Source organism: Brassica rapa, chromosome A10 (assembly GCF_000309985.2).
Source record: "Brassica rapa cultivar Chiifu-401-42 chromosome A10, CAAS_Brap_v3.01, whole genome shotgun sequence".
NCBI lineage: Eukaryota > Viridiplantae > Streptophyta > Magnoliopsida > Brassicales > Brassicaceae > Brassica > Brassica rapa.
In genome coordinates, this window is record NC_024804.2 from 17,948,340 (window position 1) to 17,972,064 (window position 23,725).

The 23,725-nt window shown below is 36.3% G+C and overlaps 7 protein-coding genes and 2 non-coding genes across 9 annotated transcripts; 2 read left to right on the forward strand and 7 right to left on the reverse strand.

Moving 5' to 3' along the window:
• Positions 1-1,068: 1,068 nt before the first annotated feature.
• On the reverse strand, positions 1,069-3,536 carry LOC103846788 (flowering-promoting factor 1-like protein 2). The gene has a single exon (XM_033281740.1). The coding sequence runs from the start codon at positions 1,854-1,856 to the stop codon at positions 1,527-1,529; it is 330 nt and encodes a 109-aa protein (XP_033137631.1). The 5' UTR covers positions 1,857-3,536; the 3' UTR covers positions 1,069-1,526.
• A 128-nt stretch (positions 3,537-3,664) lies between these two features.
• LOC103846789 (putative RNA methyltransferase At5g10620) lies at positions 3,665-6,085 on the forward strand. The gene is made up of 7 exons (XM_009123788.2): positions 3,665-4,870; positions 4,966-5,000; positions 5,075-5,217; positions 5,301-5,367; positions 5,438-5,515; positions 5,641-5,786; positions 5,861-6,085. The coding sequence occupies exons 1-7, from the start codon at positions 4,810-4,812 to the stop codon at positions 5,898-5,900; spliced, it is 570 nt and encodes a 189-aa protein (XP_009122036.1). The 5' UTR covers positions 3,665-4,809; the 3' UTR covers positions 5,901-6,085.
• A 186-nt stretch (positions 6,086-6,271) lies between these two features.
• LOC103846791 (cytochrome P450 81C13) lies at positions 6,272-8,356 on the reverse strand. The gene has a single exon (XM_009123789.3). The coding sequence runs from the start codon at positions 7,899-7,901 to the stop codon at positions 6,402-6,404; it is 1,500 nt and encodes a 499-aa protein (XP_009122037.2). The 5' UTR covers positions 7,902-8,356; the 3' UTR covers positions 6,272-6,401.
• Positions 8,357-8,388: 32 nt separating this feature from the next.
• On the reverse strand, positions 8,389-10,237 carry LOC103846792 (cytochrome P450 81C13). The gene has a single exon (XM_009123790.2). The coding sequence runs from the start codon at positions 9,973-9,975 to the stop codon at positions 8,482-8,484; it is 1,494 nt and encodes a 497-aa protein (XP_009122038.1). The 5' UTR covers positions 9,976-10,237; the 3' UTR covers positions 8,389-8,481.
• A 1,085-nt stretch (positions 10,238-11,322) lies between these two features.
• On the reverse strand, positions 11,323-12,375 carry LOC103846793. The gene is made up of 2 exons (XM_009123791.2): positions 12,155-12,375; positions 11,323-11,962 (listed from the first exon to the last, which is right to left on the reverse strand). Exons 1-2 carry the CDS (start codon positions 12,320-12,322, stop codon positions 11,408-11,410), a joined length of 723 nt encoding a protein of 240 aa, XP_009122039.1. The 5' UTR covers positions 12,323-12,375; the 3' UTR covers positions 11,323-11,407.
• A 2,779-nt stretch (positions 12,376-15,154) lies between these two features.
• Positions 15,155-15,290, reverse strand: LOC117129464. Its single transcript, XR_004453111.1, has one exon. It is a non-coding gene; the product is annotated as a small nucleolar RNA snoR77 (small nucleolar RNA).
• Positions 15,291-15,559: 269 nt separating this feature from the next.
• Positions 15,560-15,691, reverse strand: LOC117129463. The gene has a single exon (XR_004453110.1). It is a non-coding gene; the product is annotated as a small nucleolar RNA snoR77 (small nucleolar RNA).
• A 424-nt stretch (positions 15,692-16,115) lies between these two features.
• Positions 16,116-19,095, reverse strand: LOC103846794 (transcription factor bHLH61). The gene is made up of 4 exons (XM_009123792.3): positions 17,210-19,095; positions 16,832-16,978; positions 16,460-16,630; positions 16,116-16,354 (listed from the first exon to the last, which is right to left on the reverse strand). The coding sequence occupies exons 1-4, from the start codon at positions 17,732-17,734 to the stop codon at positions 16,268-16,270; spliced, it is 930 nt and encodes a 309-aa protein (XP_009122040.1). The 5' UTR covers positions 17,735-19,095; the 3' UTR covers positions 16,116-16,267.
• A 1,012-nt stretch (positions 19,096-20,107) lies between these two features.
• Positions 20,108-23,468, forward strand: LOC103846795 (probable beta-D-xylosidase 6). The gene is made up of 3 exons (XM_009123793.3): positions 20,108-20,951; positions 21,552-21,718; positions 21,796-23,468. Exons 1-3 carry the CDS (start codon positions 20,214-20,216, stop codon positions 23,267-23,269), a joined length of 2,379 nt encoding a protein of 792 aa, XP_009122041.1. The 5' UTR covers positions 20,108-20,213; the 3' UTR covers positions 23,270-23,468.
• The last annotated feature ends 257 nt before the right edge of the window (positions 23,469-23,725 follow it).

Sequence of the window (23,725 nt, forward strand, 5' to 3'; positions counted from 1 at the left end):
CTTATTCGGGTTTTTTTCGTTCTCTAGCTACCACAAGCAGCTAAGAAGTTCAAGATCACTATCCCTCACCAATTAACTAGATTGATTAGATGATGATGTGCCACACTTTTGATCGAAATCAGACATGATTTTTTTCTCCTCATTAAGTCAGACTTATAACTGCATGATATTTTTCTTAATATGCGACGTAATTTATTTATTTTCATTAACAGGGTTTTGTAAAATTTTCTACTGGGGCTGGGCAAAAAAAAAACCGAATCCGGTCCGAAAAAGTAGTATCGACCCCGAACTGAAATGGGTTTAAAATTTTGGTATCTAGAGAACCGGAACCGAATCCGATCGAACCGAAGTATTTCGGGTACCCAAATATATCTGAAATAGATTTATATACCTAAATATATTAAACATTTTTAAATTTAATATGTAAAAAATATCCAAAATATATAAGATATTTCGAACTTTCAAAAGTAAATGTATAAAATAACTAAACAATACTCAAAGACCACAAATACTTGAAACATCTATTGTTTTTTCATCAAAATATTCATACCAAACCAATTTATATGTTAAATTTAGGTATTTTAACATACATTACTCAAATTTATATGTAATATATTATTTTTATTTTTAGATTTTACAACAATTTTTTTTTTAATTCCTAAACTTTTAATTCTTTTAATCCTTCGATACTTTTCGATGTGACTTTTAAAATTATCACAATATTTTTTTAGTTAGTAAATTTTTTATTTTTATTCTTGTTCTTTTAAGATTTATATTGCATTATCTTCGATGTCATATATATATATATATATATATATATATATATATATATATATATATATATATATTTCTTTCATTACTAATATAATTTATTTAATAACATCATTAAAAGAAATACTAAATAATATCAATCACGGATTCTATATTTCAAATTATTATTTATATATATATAATATTTACATTTAATCTAACAGCCAAAGATTGTAAAACTAAAATCTCTAGGGCCATAATCTTGGTATCAAAACACACTTCAATTGCATACAAAACGAAAATGAACTTTTCTACAAGAGCTACGAGAATCGAATATATATATATATATATATAATAATATATAACACAACTTACATCGATTGCACCACAATTTCGAAGCTACAAAACAAACTAATCAACGACGGCTACAAGTAATGTGCCACCTTTTGACAACACTACTCTTAAACGTCCACACAAAGCCTCGCCTAGATGAAGACAGAACCATATATATGCATATGCAACAAACTTGGACCAATAAGTAAAACCATTCACAACAATTAAGCACATACATTAACATATAAACACAAACTAAGTGATGATATTCCAATACCCATCGCTTTGTTTCTCGAAGCTCACACATCTTCTCTTTTGACCCGTACGTAATTTGACATGATTACTTCAGATTCCATATGAGTTTATATATGTCTGGAACTTCTCGGTTGGAACGAAACAAACGCAAACTAAACCGATTGGTCGAGAATTAAAATACGTAGATTTCAGTGGAAATCACGGACGTGGAAGGTGTTAGGGTTCTTGATGACGATGTCGTACATGTAAACGGAGTTGAACTTGGAGAAGTCTCTTGGTAAGGAGATGAGATCGATGGAGGAACGTTTGTGGTATTGGATGAGATCAGAGTCTCCACTGAAGTATCTCTCCCAGCCGAGACTCATTAGGATCTGTTCTAGTGACGAGTAAGAGGAGACTACTTCACCGGTCGGCAAGTAAACCAAGACATTCCTCCGGCCGTGCGTCACTCCACCGGACTGGTTTGGGTTTTCTACTAGACGTATTACTCCGTTTTTGAACACCCAAACGCCTGACATGGTCTCACAAAAAGAGTTCTAGCTAGTTTTTGTTATGTGTAGAGAGAGAGAGAGAGAGTAGAGCGATTGCGTTGGTGTTTAACTATGAGATAGATAGTGTGCAGGGGCTCTATATTTATAGTCATACATGCAGGAGGAGCAATTAATTTGTTTTTAAAAACTAAAAGATTCTAAATTTTCCATTTAGACATTTTTTTTTGTTGATACATTCCTTTGGTTAGAATTTAATTTTAACGCCTATTTTTCAAGCCTGGAAATGGTGCATTTTACATCATGCGTTCTAGCCTAAAATTTTAAAAATGTTAATCTGAATATTTTTATTTTCCTAGGAATTTAAATTACTTTTTATTTAAAATTTGTACAATGTTTAAAATGTAATTATGTGAATTTACAAGACAGGAAAATCAGTTGATGGAAAGAAATATATTAGATAAATCAACTGTTAAAGAGAAGATCAAATAATTGGAAGATCAAAAAGAATAAGATGATTAATCAAAAAGCACAATCACTATTTTAGACAAGACACATCCTTGTTAAAATATTAGAGAAACCATTTATAAAGTAACACTTTTTTATTTGGTTTATATTCTCGATAGTGACCTAAATTTTTTAAAAACACAATGGAGGATTGGGGAGAACCTTGAAAGGCGACACACTTGAATGTATAGTTAAAAGTAGAGGGTAGGGTAAAATAAAGTCTGTCTCTGTCGTATGGAGAATCTAGATCTTGTGGGACACACTTATACCATTACCTCAATTCTTCTCCTTCTATAACTTTAAATCAAATGTTTAATATTCGATAAAAAGAAGTTCTTATATTTACTTTCCTAATCTATGCCTTTACTCTGTTACCAATTTTTTTGTTGTCTCATTAGAATGAATACTAGAAGATACGTCAGCTGGTGATGACTGATCAGGTGATAGTTTAAGCGGTTTTTCTCACGCAAATGATTGATGTGGATCCGACATCTCAGTGTATGCATACCAAACCTATCTTTAACGTTACATTTTAACAGTTTTTGATTCACTTAGTCTGCTTTTTAAGTAACAAATCAGCATACGAAAGACATGGAAAAGAGCCCTAATGGTGGGGCTAGTTCGTTTCTGAATAGCATATATGTGACTATATATGTGAGAATCACGTTTTAATTGTCCGTGAGACTATTCTCCACTGTCCTGATAATTACTTTCGATATCATAATAATACTATTTATCCGAGGCATGTCGACGCAGTATCTTTTCACCAAATATATATAATTCTAGCAGCCAATTTCTGAACTTAGTGCATGCACGAATGCTTACTATTTATCCGAGGCATGTCGACGCAGCATTTTTTCACCAAATATATATAATTCTAGCAGCCAATTTCCGATTTCCTTAGTGCATGCACGAGTGCTTCATATGTCACTGACCGAATCATGCATTTAATTTTTTTAAGACAATGTTTTCATAAATTAAAGAAAATTCGTATTCTTATGCATAAGTAGTAAAACGGAATATGTACTCTTGCTAACGTCTCGTTCAAGGAACGAGTGTTTTATTTCTATATATATAAGAATGTGATTAATTATAACACATTTAACGGACAACAAGTTCGAACAAACTTGTGTACATTCGTTTTGGCATTTACATACGGATGCAAACCATATAGATTAATTTGGCCAGTAATTATCAGCTAATTTAGGGTTTTAGAAATCCTTAGTCATACGATCGCTCTTCAAGCATGGGGTAATCATTTCACGGATACTGATTTTTATCAATTCTTATCTGTATTGATGTAAAACGGTAATCATTATAACTTTTAGTGTTCTTTCAACTTTACAGATGCATGCAACCTAACGACAAAAATAAAGATGCATGCAAGATTTCTAGCCATGTTTTTAAATTTATATGTGATTTTTTTTTGGAAAAAGTTTATATGTGATTTGTCCCCATCAAAAAAATAATTATATTCGCTACTGTGTGCACGAGAAAATAAACTCACAAAGACAATGGCAAATCATATGGAGATACTATCGTGTTCGTGTTCAATTTTTCATAGCTTTAATCCTAGATATGAATAGATCCGACGTTTGATTTATTAGACGTACGTACATAGAAGTTATTTCCGATAACATTTTGTTCAACTTGTAAATATTCGGTCACTTCGAATTGCAGCTTTATATCTTAATCAAATACTAATATATTAATTCTCCAAAAGCTAAAGATAAAGATGCATGAGCGGGCAAATGAGTGTTGAGATGCCAAGAGTTGTTTAATACGGAATTAGAACTAATTACAGACGTGGAGATTGGGGAATATATACGAAAGAACGCGCATATTTATTTCTATGTGATATATAAAGTATTAAAATGTGTTGTATGGAAACAAGAATACTACTAAACTATAAATAATTAATCTGGTGGGTAGGGATGCGTTATTGGGAATAATATATGCTAACAGTTAGAAAATCCTAACGTTGTCTTTTCATGCCCACTTCAGGCATGCATGTGTAGTATAATGTACTGAGATATTTGGGAGATTTGACCTTTTAATTTTTTTTTTTTGCTAAAATATTTTTTATTTCCAAACATTTTGTTACTTTTGTGATTTTAGTTAGGATTCTTTACGGTTTATTTTATCAGATCAAAAGTTATACATATCTTCTTATTTAATTAATTACTTGAAAGATTTTTCATCCTTTTTGATATCAATATTTGTTTCACTGATCCAATAACTAGTCTAAATTTGATACAAATAACTTATTTATGACTTAACTAATAACTTGAAAGTTTCTTATAAATGGGCCTGAAGTAACGTGAAGTTCATGAATTAAATAATTCGTACTACGATGGGCCCATATATGATGGGCTTAAGACTCTCGGCATCATTCAGAGGCTTTGATCTCGTGTGGGACAGACAAAAGTCCTCGAGTGTTATAATCGTCCGTCGTTAAAACGCGAAGAACTCAAAAATGGCGATCTCTTTCATGGCTACTTGTCACCTGAAGCAGCCTCACACACCTGAGGATAAAGGTTTATATACATTTCTCAAAATTAGTTTCGATTTTTCTTTTTGTTGGTTTCGAACGTATTGGTTGAAGATTGTGTGATGATGGTTTCATCATCAGGAAGAACTTGTAGTAGATACACGGGTCAAGCAGTGGTAAGCTTCCGTCGACTTGATTAGGGATTGGAAGTTTAAGTTTCGATGGAGTTTGATAAGTTTTGGTTTCACAGAGAGCTGTGCCTATACGTGTGATAACAGTTGGGAAAAAGAGAGCAGAAGGTGTTCGACTCTTGGTCGATGAGTATAAGACCAAGCTTAAACCGTATTGCTCTTTTGACGATTCTTTGGTTCGGTCCAATCCTCGAAATGCTCTGTATGTTGGTTCAGTTTTTTGGAGATGAAACTCAGTAGCTTAGATGGCTTTGGTTTGAAGTTAATAGTGTTTTTTACTCGCAGGGATGTTAGAGCTCAAGTTGAGGATGAGGAAGTGGCTATGATGAAGCTTATTGGGCCTGATGATTGGGTATTATTGAAATCTCTTTAGAATCAATCTGTAATTAGTCATTCTTGATGGTCTGATTGTGAGATTTTAGGTTGTGGTGCTTGACGAGAGAGGCCGTGACGTTGATTCAGAACAGATGGCTGAGTTACTAGGAGATGCAGGCAATAGTGTAAGCTTTGGCCTTTCCCTTTGTTCTTAGTCTTCTTGGAAAGTTATCAAATTGATTGTGTATGGAATGAGTAATGACTTGTTAAGCAGGAGAGCGTTTGATTCTGTGGCGATCTCTGTTTTCAGGGAGCTTCGAGGATATCGTTTTGTATAGGTGGAGCTTATGGACATGGAAGAGAAGTGAGGAAGAGAGCTAATGTGACCATTAGATTGTCCTCCATGGTCTTGAATCATCAGATAGCTCTTGTTGTACTTATGGAACAGCTTTACAGGTGAAAACATTGTTACTTCTGTCTCTGCGTTCCAATTATACTTTGAGATGATGTGATTGGTTTTCTGTTTTCAGGGCATGGACTATTCTCAAGGGGCAAAATTACCATCACTGAGGGTGGGGGTGCATGAATCTACTTTTTGGGTTCTTCTTTTTTTGCATTCTCCTGTCTAGAGAAACTACGTTGTTAAATATAGCTTCTCCGCTGATAGTTGTATCAGAGATTGTTTATTGAACGTCAAATTTTACTTGCTTCTGATCCAGTTCATATTATAGTCATCATTGAGTGGGACGTCTGTTCTTGTCTGTTGCATCACTATTTTTTGGTTATATAAGGACTGAATGAATGAAGAAGCAACAGTGGCTAGTCAACAAATGATCCTTCTCCATATATCCATCTAAAGGAAGGAGAAACGAGACACCCTTCCTTGGTTAAGATCCTCTTTCCTTCCTCTTGCAGATCTTATGCTAAGAAAGAACGAAAAATGAAGAAACTGATTCCACTATTAAGGTAACCATTTGTGATTTTATAATCATTATTCATTCTCTTTATTGTCGATGTGTATATAGAAAAAGCAATCGTCTAAAGCAACTCTAATGCATAACACAGATGACACTAGAGCTGAGACAAGATAGGAACCATATCAGGCCATGGCTTAGGCAATGCGACAAGCGGCTCAGCCTTAGACATTGCCACACCAAACACAGGCCTCATGTCTATATCTCCTTCATCTACCTTCTCCCAATCAAAACACTGAACCAATGCTCCCACAGCAAGCGCCACTGTCCTCATTCCGAATCCAGCTCCAGGGCATGCTCTCCTCCCTACTCCAAACGGCAAGAACCTAAAACCATCTCTATCGCCAAGAAACCCCTCAAATCTCTCAGGCTTGAAAACATCCTCGTCTTCCCAAAGCTCACCGTCCCTGTGAACAGCCCAGGCATTTACAAACAACATTGTGTTTTCCGGAAGCTCGTAGTTGCCTAAGTTGAATCTCTTTGATGAGCAGTGAGGAAGCAAGAGTGGAGCTACAGGGTATAGCCTGAGCGTCTCATAGATGACACACCGAAGATAAGGTAAGCTCGAGAGATCCGAGTCTTGTATAATCCCTTTATGCTTAACATTAGATCTGATTTCTTCTCTGAGCTTCTCAAGCTTATCAGGATGGTTTAGTAAAACCGACATTGCCCATTCCATTACCGCAGGTGAAGTATCAGTTCCCCCGTTGAACATAAGCACAACGATTCCTTTGATGACATCATCTGAATAAAACTCTGGTTCTGTTTCTTGAAGGCGCAAGAACTTCTCCACTACCGAACCGGTGGAATCAAACTTCTTCATTCGAACATCATCAATGAGTCGTTGGAGATACTCATCTCTCATCCTCTGCATCTCCATCACTCTCTTCTCAATACCTTTGAACCCAATCCACCTCAACACTGGGAAAAAATCGCAGACGTTCATCGACATGCTCGAGAAGAACCTAGTCTTGAAATCATCAAAGAACCTCTTCTCTGATTCCGGATCGCTCTCTTCAACGCCACGACTCCCAGAGACTAAGCTGAGCATGACCTGAGCGGTGAGAAGAGTGAAATGATACTTGAGATCCACTTTCCGAGAGTCAACGGATGATCTGAAGAGTCTGGAACAGAGATTCAAGACTTCTTCGTTACGGATAAAAGAGTTCTTCTGGAGACTTGTGGAGGAGAAGACCTCGAGGGTGGAGAGACGGCGGAGAGTTCTCCAGAGATCTCCATAAGGAGCGAGTCCGAAGTTCTTGTAGCCGTAGCTGAAGTGATCAGAGGTGATGGTCCTGGGGCGGTTCGCGAGGGTTTGGTCGTGGTTGGTGAAGCACTCTTCTATTGATTCTGGGGAAGAGAGGACGAGAACGGGACGGCATCCGAACTTGAGGAATAGAACAGGGCCGTGGATTGAAGAGAGGAGATGTAAAGCTTGTGGAAAAGGAAACTTCTTGATAAGGTGAAGATGGCCGATGATGGGAAGAGACGTAGGGCTTGGTGGTAACTTGGAGTTTTGACTCCACAGGAATCTGGCGATGAAGAAGAAGAAGATAGTAGCTGTGAGAGAGAAGATACTGAACCAGAGATTTTCCATTTTTTTTGGTCAAGGTAGAAGATTGTTTTTTCATTCTTTTTTATAGAACAATTGACAATGATTGTTTTTTGGTTGGTGGGATTATTTTTTGTTTGTTGGGATGTACATTATTTTGTGTAGGTGGAGCTTGTGGACATGGAAGAGAAGTGAGGAAGCGAGCTAATTTGACCATTAGTCTCTCCTCCATGGTCCTCAATCATCAGATAGTTCTTGCTGTAATTTTTGAATAGCTTTTACAGGTGACAATCATCTCTCTCTGCGTTCCAACTATACTTTCATATTCTGTAATTGGTTTCTATTTTCAGGGCATTGACTATTCTCAAGGTGCAAAATTACCACCCGTGCAGGGTGCACAAATCAATTTTGCTTACTTCTGATTCAGTCCATATGAAGGTCATCACTCAGTGAGACTTCTGTTTTGTTTGTTAGCACTTTTTTAGTGCTAAGAAAGAACGAAAAAGTGAAGAAAATGATTCCATTACTAAGGTAACATATGATCATACATTCTATTTATTGTCGATATATATATATAAAATGTCATCGTCTAAATCAACTTTATTGTTTCCCAACACAGATGACACTAGAGCTGAGACAAGATGGGAACCATATCAGGCCATGGCTTAGGCAATGCAACAAGAGGCTCAGCCTTAGCCATTGCCACACTAAACGCAGGCCTCATGTCTATATCTCCTTCACCTACCTTCTCCCACTCAAAACACTGAACCAATGCTCCCACAGCAAGCGCCACTGTCCTCATTCCAAATCCAGCTGCAGGACACACTCTCCTCCCAACTCCAAACGGCAAGAACCTGTAACCATCTCTATCCCCAAGAAACCCATCAAATCTCTCAGGCTTGAAAACTTCCGCGTCTTCCCAAAGCTCACCGTCCCTATGAACAGCCCAAACATTCACGAACAGCGTCGTGTTCTCCGGAATCTCGTAGCTGCCTAAGTTGAATCTCTTTGATGAGCAGTGAGGAAGCAAGAGTGGACCTGAAGGGTATAGCCTCAGCGTCTCATTGATGACACACCGAAGATAAGGTAAGCTGGAAAGATCCGATTCTTGTATGATCCCTTTAACGTTAGATCTGAGTTCTTCTCTTAGCTTCTCAAGCTTATCGGGATTGTTCAGTAAAGCCGACATTGCCCATTCCATTGCCATCGGTGAAGTATCAGTTCCGGCGTTGAACATTAGCGCTACGAAACCTTTGATGACATCATCTGAGTAGAACTCTGGTTCTGTCTCTTGAAGGCGCAAGAACTTCTCCACTACCGAACCTGTGGAATCATGTTTCTTCATCCGAACATCGTCAACGAGTCGTTGGAGATACTCATCTCTCATCCTCTGCATCTCCACCACTCTCTTCTCGATACCTTTGTACCCAATCCACCTCAACACCGGGAAGTAATCGCAGACGTTTATCGACATGCTCGAGTAAAACCTCGTCTTGAAATCATCCAAGAACCTCTGCTCTGCTTCCGGACTTCTCTCTTCGACGCCGGGGCTCCCGGAGACTAACCTGAGCATGACGTGAGCGGTGAAGCGATTGAAATGATACTTGAGGTCCACGCTACGAGAGTCTAGTGATAATCTGAAGATGCTGGAACAGAGATAAGAGACTTCTTCGTTACGGATATAACAGTTCTTCTGGAGACTTGAGGAGGAGAAGGCCTCGAGGGTGGAGATACGCCTGAGAGTTCTCCAGATGTCTCCATAAGGAGCGAATCCGAAGTTTGTGTAGCCGTAGCTGAAATGATCGGAGGTGATTGTCCTGGGGCGGTTAGCTAGTGTTTGGTCGTGTTTGGTGAAGCATTCTTCGATGGATTCTGGGGAAGAGAGGACGAGAACGGGACGGCATCCGAATTTGAGGAAGAGAACAGGGCCGTGGACTGAAGAGAGGAGATGGAGAGCTTGTGGTAATGGAATCTTCTTTATGTGGTGAAGATGGCCGATGATGGGAAGAGACCTAGGGCCTGGTGGTAGTTTAGAGTTTTGACTCCAAAGGAATCTGGTGATGAAGAAGAAGATGTAAGTAGCAGTGAGGGAGAAGATGATGGAGCAGAGAGTGTCCATTTTCCTTTCTCTCTTTTTGGTGAAGGCAGAAGATTTCTTTTAGAGTATTTGTGCTTTTATAGGCGTCTTTTAGAGGCTTTGTTTTTGGTTAGACCTTTCTCTTTACTTTTCAAACCATATTATCAAGAAGTTCACTAAAATAAACAATTCATCATACTTTTAAATTATAAAATCTCTCACATTTATTATTTTTAAAATTAGATTAAATAACTATATAAATGCAACATATAGTAGTCCATAAATATTTAATAATCAATAGTATAATCTAAATCCTAATTGATTGCAATTTTAAAAATTACTGAAAAATTAAACACAATTTCCAAATAAAAGATAAAATTACTAAATTTAGCTATATTAATATATATATAGATTTATTTTAAATATATAGATTTATAGTTTCAATATACAACTTATTTTTAGTTTAAACAATTTAAATATATGTATATCTCTATAATTTTTTGAAATGAATACAAATTGTTATTTATCATTTATAATTTAGATGTATGAGTAGATATATTATATAAAATATGTTTTTCTATTTTCTTTAAGCAAATCATCAAGTGATTCGCCCAAAATAGACAATTCATCACTGTTTTTTGAAAAAATCTCTCACATCTGTTATCTTCTTATTAATTAGACTAAATATACTAATGCAACATATAGTATAATCCATAAGGATTTAATATTAATAGTACAATTAAAGGCTAATTAATTGCAATTTTAAAAGTCATTGAAAAAAAATCAACACAATTTCTTAACAAATAGAATTAGTTAATTTAGTTATACTAATAAATATATAGATTTACTTTATATATATATATATTATATTATTTTCAAGATATTTTTGTTTAATTTACAAATGTTTTAAACGATGTTGGAGAGAACTGAACCTTCTTGATACATTGTCTATCCATAATGGCAGTTTCATATCTGAACATCAAAATACTGAAATTAAATAAAAGGAAGGAGAGAAACACGAGAAACACTCCTCTTCAAGAATCTCAAACAAATTTATCAGTTACTCTTTCTATATTTGTCTTTTTATGAGATACGATAAACATCTCTTATTTCAAGAGAGTCAAACAAAATTATCAGACACTCTATCTATATTTATTCTTTTATGATTGGTCTATTTTTTTCTTTGTTAAATTTTGATTATTTAATTAAATAAAATTAGAATTATTAATATTATATTGATTAAATACCTTAAGTTGGCATCTCACCAATAGTAATGCCTTTAAGTTTTTTGCTAAAAATGCCTTTAGTTGGCATATTCCTATGTACATTTCTCTTGGTGGTGAAGCGGCTAATACCATTTAGCAACAATTAACTTGAAATACTTGGGAGTTGGGACTGAACACAAAACAAGTTTATTATTCTTCATTATATATTCAACATCAAATTAAATATATAATTAGGAGAGCAGTGATCATCAAAACCTTTCATGGCAATCCACTTTACCCTTCTCCTTATTACTCAACATAAACACAAAGTCGAGGTTATAAAGAACCGGAACCATCAGCGAAGAACCCAAGAACACAAGCACAGGTCCAAAGATCCATAGCATCAAAGGCAAGCCCATGTAGAAAAGCCTATTACCTATCGTGTTAAGCAAGAAAGCTTTCTCTAGTAGATCAGAGACATACTCAGGAGTCACGAAGCTTCCGATTCCGCCAAAATCATCAGAGGAAGGTTCTTGAGGAGCGTTGATGAGGATGTTGACTTGGCCGATGAAGCGAATGGAGAGAGAATGAGTAAAGAAGGCGGAGAGAAAGATTGTGAGGATGGTTACATATTTAATTGCCATTGTGAAGTCACCATGAGCTCCATATACGGCGTCGTTTAGAGGCTTCTTGATACTATAAGTACTGCTTAAAATGGCGGCGAGGCCTGAGCAGAGGAGGATGCAAGTTGTGGCCATTAGCGTCGCTCCCATTATCGTGTTTCGTAGTGTTTGTATCGCTAAGATGTTCCTCTTCTCGTTGTCCTGAACAAGATATGTATGTTCAATAAGACTTATCTTTGACTTATTAGACCAACTACTTGCGACAATCACGTAACTATATACAACTACTTTTGTCCGTTGAAAGATAAAATGAAGACATTAATATATCAACGACCTCATCATATGATTTGATGAATAATATTTCTATAAATCGTTTTTGAGTGTTAGTTATACCTTCATGATGGCGGCAACCCAAGATCGACGAGCACGGGCATTAGTGCCGACGATGGTAGAGAAAGGTTCGGTTCGAACCTTATACCACAAGTAGATATGGTAACAAAACATCATAAGTAGAGCACATGGAACAAGAACTGCATCCAAGTACCATTTCCTCCACTCCATATGCTCTCTCCCCTTTTTCTATGTAATATATAATCTTCTCTTTCTTTCTTGCTCTCTTTTTTTTTTTTTGCCTTCAAAACTCTTAGAAACTTGTTATGTTTTGGTGGTGCTTCTTCCCATATATATAGTGAAAATATGATGTTAATTAAAGTCTTGTTCCACAATTTGCCCCTTAGAATTACAAGGGCCACACCCTTTGATTTCCATTTTCATATAAAGTTAAATGTTATTGCCTTTTTTCTTTTAAAATCTCTCTTTGTGACTTATGAGTGTTCACTTCTGTACCCCACTTTGTGAGCCAATTTTGAATTAGTGTTTTATTTGGTTACTAAACATGTGGCCGTACTTAAATAAAGGTTAATGATCATTTCTTCTTTTAGATCTCTTTTCTTCATTACATTTTCATTCCCACTTACATGACATGTCCACGTATATATATATAGGAGAAAATACTTAAGATTAATTAGATGGACCATGTCATAACTCACAAGAACGATCATAGAAAATTACATTTGTTCCGATGTGAAGTACACATGATACACGATAACCTAACGTTTCTCCACGTCACTAATGATCTACACTCCATAGACAATCCATTGCTATGTTAGGTTTTTTCGAACATGAGTCAGACCCAATTGGCTAATGGTTTGATTCATCTTTTGTAGAAAAATCGTGCCTATCAAGGTTTTTTTTGTCAAAGAAGCCTATCAAAGTTTAAAACCCTTTTCCACATGTTTTTTATTCTACTATTTTTTACGTTTTGTTCACACCATTTTTTAAATATAGTGGCTACATAACATTATTAAATATATATTGGCTCTACAAATAGAGATGGAGTAACATGCATTTTCTGTATAAAATATGTGCATGTTCATACCAAGCAGATTTTAGTTATAAATATTCCTAGGAGTAACTTATCATTACATGCACGCACGAAATGGATATTTAGAGATATGGACAAACCACTTGAGTACCAAGTTTTCCTTTAAAGGTTTTTAATCTTAAATACGTCATGTTAGAACCAAGCAGCCTTAATTAGCTAGTAGCTAAACCCTTGATTAAACTATCTAAAACTTGAGTACGGATATATAATCTTAGTTGGAATCAACTAGAAAAAGATAGTCAATCTGAATTTTCAAGAGTTCGATTGCAACGTTATGCAAACCATTTACTGAATATATCCAGTTTAAGTTTTTGTATGGCCAAAAAGTTCCTCACTCTATTATTTCTTAATCATGCTATCTAGTGAATCAAAAATATTGTGGTAAGAAAAAAAAATTCCGTCTTAAGTCAAGAAGTAAAACATGCTCCCATCATTCGAACTCCTAACTAAAGTTGGTTTATTTTCTTCCGATGTAGATTATCAATATATCAAATGTGATCCCAAAGAAAAACAGGGAATATTCTAATAATCTGTAGGATCCCTCTTGATACATTTCTGTATAAGTATTCGGTATTCCATATAGTATACCAAAAAGTAATTTGAAGAGCAATATTGACCTGTGATCTATAACAAAGTATTTATATCGAGCTACAACATTTTATATATATATATATATATATATATATATATATATATATATATTAAATAATTTGTTGTAGCTTTGTTTTATATTTTTGTAACTTCAAAAGAAAATAAAAGTAGATCGCCAACAAAAAAGTAGAACATGGTATATAAATTATACCAGCAATTAGAATATAGTATTCATATTAAGTATATATAAAACTTGTTTTGTTTGGGACAAAGAAAAGGAAAGAGAGTGGATGCTGCTGGCTGCATGCGACCCAATATATAACAATATCATTATGCAAAAGAAATCTATAGAGGTCGAGAAATAGGAAGCAAGCACTAACACATAAATTTTTATACGATTACTTTAGTTATGATTAGGAAACTTAATAAACAGCTTATATTTTGTTAGTAACAAACAAGGGAGCCATCATCAGCAAATAGAAATGTGAGGTCCGTGTTGCGACTATATTTTATAGGTATGCATAAATAACCATATCTAATCGCATGAGGATCTAGTGCTCTAACCTACCCAAAAATTTAATTTGAGTGCTAAGTGTGTATAACTTTTGGTGCGCCGTTCATTGTAGTAGAAAATAATCTAATTTAAGTGCTAAGTGTGTAAATAAGTAATTTGGAATTAAAAAGTGATGAAACTTTTTTCTTGTGGAACTGTTTGAATATGAAACGAAATGAAAGAGTGAATGACTAACTGATTCTGTTAATCAATACTAAATAATTAAAATCACATGTTCAATTAATATATTTATATTTCTTAGGTTAAAAGAGGAAGTCCGAAGATATCCAGACTCCAAACAAATGACTAACTGATTCTGGTCTATTGTCGGATGGTGTTGAACTATGTTTTTATCATGGTGTTCTTTTTCTTTTTTATCATGGTGTTCTTGGACGAGCATGGTGTTGTTGAAGGTTAGACGTGCATGGTCAGGCTCTTGAAGAGATTCCATATTAGCCTAACGTTATGATCTGAATCTGATAGGCAATGCTTAGTGCTACTGGTCAGAACAATGTGGAGATTGCAAGAAGATCGGTAGAGAAAGAACTAAAGCAATCGGAAGTGGGAAGGCATCAGATTTAAAAAGCTCGATTTATATAATCCACATTTGGGATCAGACCGGACCAAATTGGAAGAACCGTTGTAGTGCAAAATCCATTGCTTTAGTAATAGGAAGAACCGTTGTAGTGCAAAAAATAAATCTATCACCTACTCGGAGTCAAGACTCATTTGGGATCAGACCGGACCAGCTTAGATCAAAATTTATATTTATAACAAATGCGACTGGAAATCAAACACTGAAATGAATGTGCTTAAGACTACTAGACCAGCTTCAAAGATTAATAAATCTCAGCAAGTCTGAAGAGCAGAAGCGTAATTTAATCTAGGAGCAGTTAAACACCTCTCATGTCATCAATTTTTTTTTAACAAGTAGGCTGCCTGAATCACCGCTCCATATATCACTATAATCCAACTTATTCAATAGTTCTCATCGATCCAATAAACAACATTCAAGTAAAAAAAGGCCCATTACTTGAAAAGGCCTACAAATGGGCCTAAGAATTGTCGGAACCTTCACGTATTTCTTTCTCAGAAGATTGAGAGGCAATCAATTCAACCAAATAAGCCTAAGAACCGGTGGTATCAGATTCAGAAATGACCAAGTTAGATCAAAATTTATGACTTAGAAGACAAATAAGATTGAAAAAAGAATGTGCTTAAGACTACTAGACCAGCTTCAAAGACTAAAAAATCTCAGCAAGTCTGAAGAGCAGAAGCATGATTTGTTCTAGGAGCAGTTAAACACCTCTCATGTCATTGTTTTTTGACAAGTAGGCTGCCTGAATCACCGCTCCATATTTATAAAATTAAAAAAATACAATCAAAAACGTGAAATCTATCAACAGACGATTTCGCTGGAGTCAAACTCCAAGCCCAAGTTCGGATCAAGAACCACGACAACAGAAAACCATAAAACAAATCACAGAAGAAAAAATATGCAGACCTATCGAACGTTAAAGCTGGTTCTTTTGAGAACTTATTTAGGGTTAGAGTTGTGCGCAGCTATTTAAAAGAGCAAGAAGACGGCGATCTTTAGGTTAACACCTTGGTGGGCTTTATTTGGGCTTTACGTATCTTCTAAAACATTTTAACTTGGAGATAGGCTTTTATTTAATATAGCGTGGGCCTTATGGGCCTCAACTTGAACACTTCCGTATATAGTACTTGTTTTGTGTCGTTGACTAGAGTTTTGTTTAGTCGTTCACTAAAGGGACCGGAGTAACTAATGGTTACGTTCTGAACAATAAGTTGTGATATTACAATACTGAGATTCAAGATATTTCCCTAAGAAAAATCAAAATATTCAAGATAAAGCAATTTTTTCAAGCTTTATTTTATTATTGTAATTATAAATCTCCTAGGAACATCTTCCTCCATAACCTGCGTTCTTGAGCAGTGCTTGCTTTATATCTTCCGAAGTAATGCATTCTCTCTGCCCAGCAACCTATATTTTGTATGTTAGTATATGTCAAACAATATATATACAATATGTTTAATCATTTGTAAATGCTGCAAGTAAGGTGAAATTAAAGTAAAAGAACATATGTACCTCTGAACAAGTAGCCTGTAGTGAAAAGTCACTGAAGCAGCTAATGACACATTGTTGAATCTCCAAGCCTAGATTAATCTCTAATGTACCAACCGTTGATAGAAGCAAGCCCGGTTGTGTAGAACAACATATATCTATGTGTGTATTATCTTCTCTTCGATCCACTTCAAACTGCAAAACAGAATGGAATAGTCAGAACAAGAATGTTATCACCTTCAAGTGGATATTAGTAAGAAAAAATTTATCTACGGAAAATAAATGAGTCAAGGGGTGTTTTGTAACAACTGATTTTTAAGGGGTCGAGTCTGTGAAACACAAAAACTTACAAGTAAAAAATGGAAAATATGGAAAAGTATGTTAAGTTTTTTTTACCTTGGGGGAGTTTCTGACCATGGATTGGTTTGTAGTGAGGCTGTCCTTGAGATCAGAATTGCTTCCAAGTTCTTGCAACTTGTTAATCTTGTCCAAAAGCTCCTTCATGTACTCTATGGCATCTCCTAGTATCGATGTCCTATCCATCTGAATTTATTATCAACCGTTGTTTTTATTTACTTCCGTTCTATATCAAATGTGGGTAATAATATTCAAGTAGAGTAATAGCCCTTGTCAGTGAACCGTGTTGAAAAAGGTTCCAACAAGAAAAAAACATTCATGTAAGTTGACTAAAAAGTATACTCAGAAAAGACTTTTGAAAAACAAAAAGCTACTGGACATAAAAAAAAATGAAAGGAAGGGTTTATGGAACTTTGCCTTGGTGATTTTGGGGACAATGGATCGTAGCATGGAGAGCCGATCATTTAACCGCTTCCTCCGCCGTCTCTCCGCCATGAGGTTCTTAGAGGGTTGACCTACAACCTTCTTATTACGCATTTTCTTGTTCGTTTCTCCAGTGCTCATGAAGCTCTTGCTTTCCTCCACCAATGGTGAAGAATTGTCATTGTTGTTGCCTTCTTGAGAAGCTGAAAGCCCCAATGGAGGATAATAAGGAGATTCTGTAACATCTTGTAACGTCTCGGGCAAAGGATAGTCGAAAGATGAGGAGAAAAACGGAGTAGGAGAGGACGATGGTTGTGGTGGTTGGTGAAGCAATGGAGGAGGTTGAGAGATGAGATCCATCAAAGAAGAGAAAGTGTGATCAATGTTGTTAACGTCTTCTTGAAGAGGGTTGTTGAAGCAGAGGTATTCTAAGTTACGTCCACTTGGGAAAAAATCGCCATAGTTATCATCATGATTGTTGCTCTCTTGCTTACTTATTTGAGTCCATTCCATGTCCATCTCACCCTCTATCTATGTTTCTGAACTCTGTTATTTGTAAAAGTGGAAGAGACCAAAGTTTGTGATTTTGGGTCGAAGGAGGATGAATATATGTATAAGGGAATGAAGTAGATTGGTGTGAGCTGTAATTAAATTCCACATCGTAAGTAAAATGTTAACTAGCTAAAGTGTAAAAAAGCTTTTTGAGTTAAATAAATTTAACATTCAAAAAAAAAAAATTGTCAACTAGCTAAAGTGTTTTGTTTTTGTTCCGTGGTCCAACACAAACCTATAAGGCCTATAAGCCTGATATGGATTCTGTCACTTATTGTTCTTGACTTTTGTTATAACTTATGTACTGTTTGATTATAACTTACATCTTAGGACCAAGGTGAATGAATCATCGGCGTCATTGTCAGTTGTCACCAACAACGAGCCATCAATAATAATTAAGACCGACATAAAAATTAAACCTAATTAATCAACACGAAGGTGAAAAGAAAAATTATGTAACTAAGGACAAACAACTGACGAAATGATCAACTTCGTTTAAATTTGAAAATGATTGGACCCACAAAACTCTGTCCCGACCAAAATGAATGAACACCATCTTGCCCTATACCTTACTCTTCTTCTTATATATGTGTCTGAGATCTGAAGGGATATAATATTACAAATATGACTGACTATTCATGAATAGTCAGATTCATCATAGAATAAGCGAGTGTGATCCTGATAGACTAGATCGACAAGTTGTGATTAGATTTTCACATAATGGATAGTGTTAAGGTGTTAGCATTGAATGTTAACATCACAAAACCTTTTACCATAATTTTTTTTTTTTAAAAAAATTGCGAGTTTTAACTATCCTGAAAAGTACTCCAATTCCACTGGTATCCCACAGCACTGCCTTATTACCATAAAAATGAACACCCGTGTCTCAGATTGACATAGATCCGTAAGTTATTACATGTGAATGCACTTAAATACTTGAAACACATTTATTGATGTATGTACAATATGCTTGTCTAGAAACGGGGGAAGGAAAAAAGGACTGTCAGGTCAAAGAGATCGAAGGCCTTTTGTGAGAGTCAAAATAAAAATGTGTCTACTATTTTGCGTGAGAGTTTGTGTACACTCACTTTAGAGATGCAGACACTGCAATGCACTGTCTCCTACGCCATCCTCACTCCATTATTAAGCCATTCCGACATCATTATTGCCTCTATATATACTGTTCTTTAACACTTTTTTTGTTGAGAAAAAGACTAGAATAGCACTAAACCAAGTTTTTGTTCCCAAAGTAGCACTCAAGGCTCAAAGTCACAAAAATAGGTTTCATTAAAGAGGTAATGTACACTTATACCCCTAGGGTTAATTAATCCAAACCTTAGGGTTTAGAGTTAAGGGGTGGGTTTTTGGAATTAGGGTTTAAAATTTTATAAATAATAAATAATAAAATAAAAAATAAAAATTTTAAAAGCAGTTTCAAAAAGTATTTTTAAATTATAAAAATAAAATCTGAAAAAAAAAATAAAAAAAAATTTGAAATTTTTTTTTAAAAAAAAAATTATAAAAATTTCGAATCTGAAAACATATAATCTGAAACTATAAAAAAAAATTTTATTTTTTTATTTTTATTTTTTTTTATTTTTTTTATTTTTTTTATTTATTTTAGTTTGTTTATTTAATTTTAAACCAAAAGTATTATAGATATTTTACCCTTTAATGAATGTCATTTTTGTGACTTTCTCCTTCTAGTGCTATTTTTGAGACATAAACTTCAAAAGGTGCTATTATTGACAATTGCCCTTTTTTGTTTGTTAAAGAAAACAGAAATGAATGATAAATCAAATATTTTATTTATGAAAAGACTTAAAAATCACGAATCAGTATGACCGTATATATGAAAAACATATGAAATAATATGGGATCTGAAATCCTCAATATAGAAAAACCCATGAATTAGTATTTTTGTGTTGTATATGAATTACAGACACATAACATTAAAATGTCATCATAGTGCTAAGGCCAGCTGCCATGTGCACAAGGTGTGTTTTCACAGGACCCAAACTTAAAATAAAAAAAAAAATTTAGTTAGAATTTAAGTTTTTAATAGATTTAGAATATTTTTTACAAATTGCTTTTTACTGTTCTTCTCAAATACAACTTTGCACAGGGGATCTAACTCATAAATAGTCAAATCATCATAAATAAAAATACAAATTATTTTGTGTTTGTGCATTTAGCATATATCTAGAATCTAGTTAATGCTTTCCGATAGTTATGGGTTACATGATCTCTAGTTTATTTATCACACAATACAATACACCTTGATTAGATAAGAAGACCCAAGTCATAAATAAGGCCCATAAATGCTATAGCCCACTTATAGCTCAGTAAACGACCGGTCCAACCGTTAATTTCAGATTTCACCGGTTTAAAAAATCAATATCTTCTCTCTCTCTTCTTCTCCAGAGTCGTCGGGAAAAAAGAAACTATGAATCTTCAGTTGACCTTAACCTCACTACTCTTCTTCACTTCCGCCATAGCCGAAACCTTCGATTCGAATCCAAAGTTCCCATGCCAACCTCCTCACCACAGCTCCTACCCCTTCTGCAACATCTCTCTCTCCACAACCAAACGAGCTCACTCCCTCGTCTCCCTCCTCACTCTCCCGGAGAAGATCGGCCAGCTCTCCAACACAGCCGCCTCCTTGCCCCGCCTCGGCATCCCGCCGTACGAGTGGTGGTCCGAGTCTCTCCACGGACTCGCCGACAACGGCCCCGGCGTCTCCTTCAACGGCTCGATCGCCTCCGCGACGAGCTTCCCTCAGGTGATCGTGTCCGCGGCGGCGTTCAACAGGACGCTGTGGCGGGGGATCGGATCCGCGGTGGCGGTGGAAGGGAGGGCGATGTATAACGGCGGGCAGGCGGGGCTGACTTACTGGGCGCCGAATATAAATGTGTTTAGGGATCCGAGGTGGGGGAGAGGGCAGGAGACTCCTGGGGAGGATCCTAAGGTTGTTTCTGAGTATGGTGTTGAGTTTGTTAGAGGGTTTCAGGAAGTTAAGAAGACTAATGTTTTGAAAAGTAGTCTTGGTGATGGTGGTCATGATGATGATGATGGTGATGGTGATGGTGATGGGAAGCTTATGTTGTCTGCTTGTTGCAAGCATTTCACTGCTTATGATCTTGAGAAATGGGGGAATTTTACTAGATACGACTTCAATGCTGTGGTGAGACCAATAAAAGAAAATAAATAATGCTACTAGATCTGCAACGGTTTTATAAATCTATAGGCTTTATTGATTGCACCTTTGTCTCATAGTGGTTGAACTACGTTCCATTCTCTATTGAGTGGCTAATCTTTCACTTGTCTGAGTAGTATACTGTATTACTAGTATTGAACCAAACTTGTTCATTTCTGCTAGCTGTTTTTTTGTTGAGGGAACTTAGATGATGTTTTAGTTTATCTAGTTGTAATGTTTCTATTCAGCTTAATGGCTTTTGATGCACCGTTTGGTAAATAGGCTTTAAGAGCTGTGAAGGTTTTAATTTTTTTCTAAAGTCTTAAAAGTCAAATTTTACCCCTTTTTAACTGTTTTTGTTCATTAATCTTGTTTAAAAGACTTCAAAGTCTCCTAAAATCACTCAAAGCCATTTTTAACTGTTTTTGTTCATTAATCTACAGTTTTTTTCTAAAGCCTAGAAAACATGACTTTTTTTTTTTAAGTAAGAGTCGGTAAAGTATAAAGCCAAAGTTGATACCAAGCATAGCCTGAATCTCTTTTTGTAGAACTTTGTGCGTACACTGATACAATACTCTGTACTAGTAGGTCACAGAACAGGACATGGAAGACACATACCAGCCCCCGTTTCAGAGTTGTATCGAAGATGGTAAAGCTAGCTGCCTGATGTGTTCATATAATGCAGTTAATGGGGTCCCTGCTTGTGCTCGACAAGACTTATTACAGAAAGCTCGAGTTGATTGGGGATTTAAAGGGTTTGTAAAAAAACTTATTTAATTTTTTATTTCGTCAAGTGAAAGGTTTACAGGAGAGAGCGTTTTGTTGTTTACAGGTACATAACATCAGACTGTGATGCTGTGGCAACCATTTTCGATTACCAAGGATACACAAACTCAGCTGAGGAAGCTGTTGCTGATGCAATCAAAGCAGGCGTGGATATAAACTGTGGAACGTACATGGTTAGACACACACAAGCTGCGATCGACAAAGGTAAAGTGAGCGAAGAGCAAATAGACAGAGCTCTCCTCAACCTCTTCGCCGTTCAGCTCCGCCTCGGACTCTTCGACGGTAACCCAAAACAAGGACGTTACGCAAAGCTAGGAGCAAACGATATCTGCAGCTCAAGCCACAGGGAGCTGGCGTTGGAGGCAGCGAGACAAGGCATCGTGCTTCTGAAAAACGACCACAAGCTCTTACCTCTGAAGAAAAGCCACGTGTCTTCTTTAGCAATCATCGGTCCAATGGCGAACAATATAAGCAGCATGGGCGGCACTTACACAGGCAAGCCTTGTCAAAGAAAGACTCTCTTCACTGAGCTTCTTGAGTACGTAAAGAAGACATCTTACGCCTCTGGCTGCTCTGACGTTGCCTGTGACTCCCCCGCCGCGTTTAAAGAAGCTGTTGCCGTCGCCAAGGGGGCAGACTTTGTTATAATCGTTGCGGGGTTAGACCTCACTCAAGAGACAGAGGATAAAGATCGAGTTAGTCTCTCTTTACCTGGGAAGCAGAGAGATCTTGTGACTTCCATCGCAGCTGCGAGTAAGAAGCCAGTGATTCTTGTTCTAACCGGTGGAGGACCGGTGGATGTAACCTTTGCTAAAACCGACCCGAGGATAGGAAGCATTGTCTGGATCGGTTATCCGGGTGAAACCGGTGGACGAGCGCTAGCTGAGATCTTGTTTGGTGATTTTAATCCGGGTGGGAGGTTGCCGATGACGTGGTATCCTCAGTCGTTTAGTGAGGTTGCGATGTCTGATATGCACATGAGAGCTGATTTAGCTCGTGGTTATCCAGGAAGAACGTATAGATTCTATACCGGACCGGAAGTTTATAAATTCGGAACCGGTTTAAGCTATACCGAGTTTGATTACGAGATTCTTTCAGCACCGACGAGGCTTGGCTTATCAGAAGTTATCCCACAGGACTCTTCACACAAGAAGCTGCTTCTCCAAAAGGGAGAAGGGGAGCTTCGGTACTTACAGCTGGACGATTTGGCGGTTGACTCTTGCGAGTCTCTGAAGTTTAGCGTGCGGTTTAGCGTGAGGAATACGGGAGAGATGGATGGTAGTCATGTGTTGATGTTGTATTCTAGAATGCCTCGGGTTTTGTCTGGTGTTCCGGAGAGACAGCTGATTGGTTTTGAACGTGTTCATGTTCGTTCAAGTGAGATGGTGGAAGCAGAGTTTGTGATTGATCCTTGCAAGCAACTTAGCGTTGCGAATGATGTGGGGAAGAGAGTGATTCCTTTGGGGGTTCATGACTTGGTGTTGGGAGATTTACAGCATTCTCTGTCTCTTGAATTCTAAAATGATTGATTGTTTTAAGCAAACTGTGATGTTTGGAAAGAAGTTTAATAAAAAGCGTTACTGCTTGGACGAATAAATTATAAATCGTTTATTTGTTTTAGCTGAGGTTGAGCTGGCTCCTGTGATGAGCTTATTTTTCTAATCCTAGGTTTGTCATTGACTTGATGGATGTGGTTTTCAATCTATTATTTTCAAAATAGTGGAAGACTTTCTTTCTTATGTACTATCTCTGGAAGGTAATTTCTAAATGTTGAAGGCCAAGGTTCTTCTTACTTACTGTACATTGACATGTTCTTAAGTTTACAGAAGAATCACCTCTCTTGTTCGATAACTAATCGTGCTGGTTGTGCATAAGCTAGTTTTGTCGGAAAGGTTGTGAGTTGTCCACTTTTTATTGTGATTCTGCTGGTAAGCCTCATTTTTTGAAGTTACTATGCTTAACATGATTTTCTCTTT

Excerpts from the sequence above, each read along its gene's own strand:
- LOC103846794 (XM_009123792.3), bottom strand. The coding sequence starts at position 17,734 with ATGGACATGGAATGGACTCAAATAAGTAAGCAAGAGAGCAACAATCAT. Across the intron at positions 16,979-17,209 it reads TTGTCCCCAAAATCACCAAG|ATGGATAGGACATCGATACT; the intron begins GCAAAGTTCCAT and ends TAATAAATTCAG. Across the intron at positions 16,631-16,831 it reads TGGTCAGAAACTCCCCCAAG|TTTGAAGTGGATCGAAGAGA; the intron begins GTAAAAAAAACT and ends TCTGTTTTGCAG.
- LOC103846791 (XM_009123789.3), bottom strand. The coding sequence starts at position 7,901 with ATGGAAAATCTCTGGTTCAGTATCTTCTCTCTCACAGCTACTATCTTC.
- LOC103846793 (XM_009123791.2), bottom strand. The coding sequence starts at position 12,322 with ATGGAGTGGAGGAAATGGTACTTGGATGCAGTTCTTGTTCCATGTGCT. Across the intron at positions 11,963-12,154 it reads GGGTTGCCGCCATCATGAAG|GACAACGAGAAGAGGAACAT; the intron begins GTATAACTAACA and ends TATCTTGTTCAG.
- LOC103846792 (XM_009123790.2), bottom strand. The coding sequence starts at position 9,975 with ATGGACACTCTCTGCTCCATCATCTTCTCCCTCACTGCTACTTACATC.
- LOC103846788 (XM_033281740.1), bottom strand. The coding sequence starts at position 1,856 with ATGTCAGGCGTTTGGGTGTTCAAAAACGGAGTAATACGTCTAGTAGAA.
- LOC103846789 (XM_009123788.2), top strand. The coding sequence starts at position 4,810 with ATGGCGATCTCTTTCATGGCTACTTGTCACCTGAAGCAGCCTCACACA. Across the intron at positions 5,001-5,074 it reads GATACACGGGTCAAGCAGTG|AGAGCTGTGCCTATACGTGT; the intron begins GTAAGCTTCCGT and ends TTGGTTTCACAG. Across the intron at positions 5,368-5,437 it reads TTATTGGGCCTGATGATTGG|GTTGTGGTGCTTGACGAGAG; the intron begins GTATTATTGAAA and ends GTGAGATTTTAG.
- LOC103846795 (XM_009123793.3), top strand. The coding sequence starts at position 20,214 with ATGAATCTTCAGTTGACCTTAACCTCACTACTCTTCTTCACTTCCGCC. Across the intron at positions 20,952-21,551 it reads GATACGACTTCAATGCTGTG|GTCACAGAACAGGACATGGA; the intron begins GTGAGACCAATA and ends CTGTACTAGTAG. Across the intron at positions 21,719-21,795 it reads GTTGATTGGGGATTTAAAGG|GTACATAACATCAGACTGTG; the intron begins GTTTGTAAAAAA and ends TGTTGTTTACAG.